We start from the raw sequence: 6,207 nt of genomic DNA on the forward strand, positions 1-6,207 counted from the left end.
ATTTATTACTGGTGATAAATATGATACTCACCACTGTGTTCTGTATGAAAAAGTTGGTTGGCCCTCTCTTGAGGAAAGGCGCAAGAGGCACTGGCTTTTATATATTTTTAAGACCTTTCTAGGCAAATTACCACCGTATATTGCAAATTTGTTGGAGTGGAACTCAGGCACTTACATGACCCTTTCAGCTGAATTGCTGCTACTCAAAGTTCCTCGAGTCTGTACAAGTATTGGTAAGACTGCCTTTTGTTATGATGCCCCTAGCTCTTGGAACGCACTACAATACATCCTGAAATTAGACACACTCCCTTCACTCACAGAGTTTAGGATCTTAATCATAGATAACTGTGTTTCTAATTGTAATTGTTTAAGATGACTGTCTTTCTTGTTAAATGTATATTGTTGTGTGTAATCACTGTCAGTATTTTAATGGCTTGTCAACTCGACGGCATTGAAAATGAGGGTAACCTCAATGTCTCTCGAGAATAAATACAGGTTATATATATATATCATTAATGTTTGGTTATTAACTAGCCCCTGGCATTCTGTCATTTTGCAAAAGTGGCCCCTGGGCAAAGCAAGTTGAGTATCCCTGCTATACAGTTGTACTGTTTTTATCCCAGCTCTTAATAGTGCCTGCCCAGTTCATGTCCCTTGTTCCGTCTGTTTTGTACATGTTTGCATGTGGTTTTATTTCTATGCTCTCTAAAGTGACTGTGGGTGTTTGGAAAGGCGCCTATTGAATTTAATGTATTATAGTTATTGTTAATATTAACTTTCTTAGAATGAGCGTTACAGTTTTTCCTCAAGCGTCAGACAATATTTTACTAATTATTCATTACAGTAAGTAAACAGTATCCTGTAATCAGAGACAGGCACGCCTCAGGTGTTGGGAGTCAGAACACCCCCAGAGAAGGTATATAAACTGAAGACACCCTGCTACCTGCTACTGCTGCAAGCGCAACCTCACCTGATCATCACAACAAGGTAAGACTCTCATTCCTGCCTTTCGTCACTGCATCAGCTGTTTTCATTCATATCTACAAAAAAGACTTTTTATCTGTTTTTCTTTTTTTTTTTTAAGATATTTTTTGGGGCATGTTTTAGCCTTTAATGGATAGGACAGACAAGTGTGAAGGGGGGAGAGAGAGAGGGAGTGACATGCAGCAAAGGGCCACAGGAGTCGAGCCCGGGCCGCTGCGGCAACAGCCTTGTACATGGGCTCTACCACTAAGCCACCGACGTCCCCTTTTTATCTGTTTATTACATTTAATTTTCACATCAAGGGAAAATCCTCTTTTCAAATAATGTTGCTGCAAGAAGAATCTAGCAAATTTTAATTTCGTAATTTGAATTCACAGTTTGCATTACTAATATACTGTGTCCTCACACAGATGGCATCAAGTCTTCTTCTCATTGTGGTCCTCTGTTTGACCAGTGGGCTGTGGATTGGAGCAAATGTAAGTAATATGTATATTTGGTTTAAAAAGATCTCTGGTGTTAAGACACCTGAACCTTAACATAAACCAGTCCTCCAGCCCAACATCATGTTTTCAACATGAAATATGAATGTTTTATTAATATTTTGCAACAGGGAAGAAGTGAACAAAACACATTTTGAGAAATAAAAGTCACCATCTGTATTTTTATATTAAAATCTAAAGTTATAAATAGAAGCAAATCCAAGATGAGTCTGATACTAAAGATCATGTCTTTATCTCCACAGGCATCATGTGAAGGTTGGTGCTTCTCAGAATGGTGGAGGTGACATCCTGTAGCTGCCACTTTGTGACTGCTCTTCAGTTTATTGATAAGACTACAAAAATGATTTTCAACATTGCTCTGTGCTCAAAAGCTTCTGTCTATAAAGATTGAGTTGAGGGACAATATTCTCACAGCTCCACTGGATTTGGACCATTGGAGGGTTTTTCCATGATTGTCTTTCTAATCATCTTCAATTGTGTTACAGATGAGTGCTGCAGAACCTGCCCAGATGGTTGGACTCCATTTGGCAAAAAGTGTTACCAGTTCCACCACACTCCAAAGACCTGGGCTGATGCAGAGGTATGTCTTGAAATGATGTCATTTCTAACTGACACACTGTATTTGTGGTGTATGCTTTAAACCAGCTGTACTAGAATCACTCAGTAGTAAAAGTGCTCATATGAACATTTTTATATGAGTGAGACTCTCAAACAGCTTCACAATTATCTGCGACTGAATCTGAAACTTGACTGGTTTGAAATACACAGAATTTTATTGTGGACTTTCATGATTCATTTAAAAACTATCCGCTAAGTCCATTCATCCATGAGATATATAATCCCTCCAGCATGATCTGGGTCTGCCCCGGTGCCTCCTACCAGTGGGACGTGCCCAGAACACCTCTAACAGTAGGCGCCCAGGAGGATCCTAATCAGATGCCTGAACCACCTCGACTGGCCCCTTTTGATGCAAAAGAGCAGCGGCTCTACTCTGAGCTCCCTCTGAATATCCGCAATCCTCACCCTATCTCTGAAGGCTGAGCCCAGCCACCCAATGGAGGAAACTCATTTCGGCTCCTTGTATCCGCAGTGTCATTCTTTCAACCACTACCCAAAGCTCGTGACCATAGGTGAGGGTTGGGACCTAGATGGACCAGTAAATGGAAAGTTTTGCGTTCCGGCTCAGCTCCCTCCACACCACAATGGTACGGTGCAGTACCTGCATCACTGCAGACACCGTGCCAAACTGCCGATCCATCTAACGCTCCATTCAACCCTTACTAGTAAACAAGACCCTGAGATACTTGAACTCTTTCCCAATCCAGAGGGGGCAATCCAATCCATTTCAAGCAGAGGTCCATGGCCTCAGATTTGGAGGTGCTGACTCTCATCCTGACTGCTTCACACTCGACTGCAAACCACCCCAGTGTGTGCTGAAGGTCACGGTGTGATGAAACCAACAGAACCACGTCATGTGCAAAAAAAAAAAAAAGGGGAGGCAGTTCTGAGGTCCCCAAACCAGACCTCTTCCTCCCCTGGCAGTGCTTTGAGATCGTGTATATAAATATCACAAACAGGATCTGTGACAAGGGACAACCTGGCTGAGGCCCACACCCACAGAGAACACGTCTGACTTAACATCGAGTATGTGGACGCAGCTGTCACTTTGGTCATACAGGGACCGGATAGCTTGTTTCAATGATCCCAGTTCCCTGTAATTCCGTAATCCGCAGTACCCTCCACAAGACTTTCCAAGGGATGCGGTCATAAGCCTTCTCCAAGTCCACAAAGCACATGTAGACTGGATGGGCAAACTCCTACAATCCCTCCAGCATCCCGACAAGGGTGAAAAGCTGGTCCATTGTTCCACAGCCAGGACGGAATCCACATTGCTCCTCCTAAATCCGAGGTGTGAACGGTTGGAGTTTCCTTTTCAGCACCCTGGAGTAAATTTTCCCAGGGAGGCTGAGCAGTGTGTTACCCCCATAATTGGAGCACACACTCTGGTCCCCTTTTGTAAAAATAGTGACCACAACCCCGGGCTGCCACTGCACAGGCACAAAACCCAGCCTTCATGCGACACTGAAAAAGCATGTCAGCCAAGACAGCCCAACACTGTCCAGAGCCTTCAGCATCTCAGGGCGAAACTCATCTGCACCCTGCGCCTTGCTGCTGGAAGGTTTTTAACTACCTCAGCAACCTCTGCCAGGGATATGGACAAAAGTTCCCCAGTCTTCAGGCTCTGCCACCTCCACAGAGGGTGTGATGGTTGGGTTCAGGAATTCCTCAAAGTGCTCCTTCCACTGCTCAACATTATCCTCGGTTTGATTCAGCAGTTCTCCTTCTCTGCTGAGCACAGCCTGAGACAAGCCCTGCATTGATGCATTCCTTTCAATAGGTGTCCAGTGGTTTGCCAGAAATTCCTTGAGGCCAACTAAAACTCCATAGCCTCCCTGAACTCCTCCCACAGCTGGGTTTTTGCTTCAGTGACCGCCATGGCTGCAGCCCTTCTGGCCCACCGGTATCTGTCTGCTGCTTCAGGAGACTCCTGGGGCAGCAAGACCTGAGAGGCCTTCTTCAGCCAGATGGCCTTCCTCACCACTGGTGTCTACTGGGTTCTTAGGCTGTCACCACGACAGGTCCGCTAAAGGCCAAAACACACCAGCAGGGAATGCTGCGCATCAAAAAATATGCCCCAATTAATTTATAATGTACGACCCCACACCAGTGGCAGCAAGATGCACCGCCCAACGGCACTTCACGCTACTCTTCTATCTCCAGTCTCACCACCCCCCAGAATTAAAAAATATTTCTGCCACTCACTCTCTGCTCGTACATACCAGCTCTCGTAGCAGCTCATTTCTCTGCTCCTATGGCAGCTCTACTCCTCTCCTCACCATTGATGCAAAGAGAACTTTGCTGTTGCTGTGTCTCTTGTGTGACAAAGAATGGATGATGAGAGACTTGTTGAGGTCAATAAATAAATAAAGACATAAAATAACTCACAATACCGTCATTATAAAGACAATGGTCAAAAAGATACTTCCTGGCGAGTCACAGCGATCGAGATCTGCTGTTCGGTTGAGAAATCAAGTTTAATTAGTGGCTGTCTACATGTGATTTTAAGCTAATGCAGAGGTGAAGGAAGTACAGATCTTTCTGTAAAAGTTGTAATAACTGCATTGTCATCTGTTGACGAGATGCAGCGCAACGCGTCCAGTGTGTGCTAGGGCAGCACTTAACGTGCGTCACATGATACGCCATGCTGCGGGTGCCGGTGTATTTTCAGCTTAAGTGTCAATTACTAATTAAACCCTTGTTGGTTTTTCTGTTAGTACACAGGGTAACGTTTACGTAGTAATGTGAGGAGTTCGACACACTCAATCTCTGTCACATTCTCACTTTGTCTCCAACATAATGTAACTCTCTCTGTGCTCATCCAACTTACTTCATCTCTGTATTATTTTTTCTCACTTTGTTTTTTTTTCTCTCCACACTTTATTCTCCTCATCAGCATTTCTGCACCACTCTTGGTGGAAATCTGGCTTCCCTCCACACCCAAGAGCAGTACAAAGCCTTCAGACAGGTGATCCTGAGAGTGACTGGCACACATACAAACACTTGGGTTGGAAGCTACGATTCATCAGGCGTGAGTCCACCTATTCTTTAATGTACATGCTGTAAACAGTTAAAACATAACTGAAATACATCAAGCTGGATTTATAAATGAAGTTCATGGCTATGTAAAAAACCTTTCTTTCAGGAGGGTGTGTGGCTCAACAGTGACGGTTCACTGTTTGACTTCAAAGGCTGGGCCAAAGGGGAGCCCAGCAACAGTGGTGGAAAAGAACACTGCATGGAGATCAACTTTAAAGGTTAAAGTTCATCATCTGTTGTCTTTTTGATTGAGATTTTTAGAAATAACTTTTCAGTACTAAAGACATGAAAATGATCTTTTGTAACTCATAATGTGTAACCGTACATCATTATTGTTTTTGTTTTATTCATACTTTGGATCCGTTTTTATGGTTTTGGATTTGGTTGTGTCTTTTTTTTTTAAAATACATGCTTTCATTTGCAACAGTGAAGCAGTTTATAACTCAGGTTTTGGAGAGTGTTATAAAAAGAAAGTTTCACTTACCTAACTGAGAAAAGGAAAACAATGTCAATGTAAAAAACGTAGCAGAGCCCTCTGACGTGCTGTTATTGTTTGTCTACAGGAAAGGATTTCATCAATGACACGCCCTGTGATCAGAAGAAATCTTTTGCTTGTGCCAGAGACCTGTAATCACTCCCCTCCATGACACATCAGCTGTGGTGATATCACATCCCCACTGGTAATGTCACTTCTAACAGGGAGTCGAGTCTCGACGACATCGCTGCTGGAAGATCTCTTAACAATTCTGAATTGATTTCAGCTTCATCAATAAACACATATATCCTGTTCAGCAATCTACCTCACCTCTTTTTATTACCATCTCATGCATAAAGCTCAGTGTTTCCAAAAAACTGTTATGAAACATTTTCACATAACATCTCTGAATGAAGATCTCCAGTCAATGTGAGAGCACCATCTACAGGACAAACTGTGCTACAGCATGTAAACTGTCAGGGTTATTAGATGGGGAGAAGATCATCATGAGTGCTTGTCATTATATTTTTTGTTTTACACTTAATGGACAAAAGAGCATGGGCACAGTTTGAGGTTTAACCAACGTTGTTC

The 6,207-nt window shown here is 43.2% G+C and overlaps 1 protein-coding gene across 1 annotated transcript; it reads left to right on the forward strand.

The window, feature by feature from the left end:
- Positions 1-905: 905 nt before the first annotated feature.
- On the forward strand, positions 906-5,936 carry LOC144458275 (galactose-specific lectin nattectin-like). Its single transcript, XM_033629556.2, has 7 exons — positions 906-987; positions 1,395-1,460; positions 1,727-1,739; positions 1,970-2,064; positions 4,999-5,133; positions 5,248-5,359; positions 5,705-5,936. The coding sequence occupies exons 2-7, from the start codon at positions 1,395-1,397 to the stop codon at positions 5,770-5,772; spliced, it is 489 nt and encodes a 162-aa protein (XP_033485447.2). The 5' UTR covers positions 906-987; the 3' UTR covers positions 5,773-5,936.
- The last annotated feature ends 271 nt before the right edge of the window (positions 5,937-6,207 follow it).

Source organism: Epinephelus lanceolatus, chromosome 8, assembly GCF_041903045.1.
Source record: "Epinephelus lanceolatus isolate andai-2023 chromosome 8, ASM4190304v1, whole genome shotgun sequence".
Lineage (NCBI taxonomy): Eukaryota > Metazoa > Chordata > Actinopteri > Perciformes > Serranidae > Epinephelus > Epinephelus lanceolatus.

What these genes read in the sequence shown, in the direction of transcription:
- LOC144458275 (XM_033629556.2), top strand. Translation starts at nt 1,395, where the DNA reads ATGGCATCAAGTCTTCTTCTCATTGTGGTCCTCTGTTTGACCAGTGGG. An exon ending in AGACCTGGGCTGATGCAGAG is followed by an intron (nt 2,065 to 4,998) that starts GTATGTCTTGAA and finishes TCTCCTCATCAG; the next exon opens with CATTTCTGCACCACTCTTGG. An exon ending in CATGGAGATCAACTTTAAAG is followed by an intron (nt 5,360 to 5,704) that starts GTTAAAGTTCAT and finishes GTTTGTCTACAG; the next exon opens with GAAAGGATTTCATCAATGAC.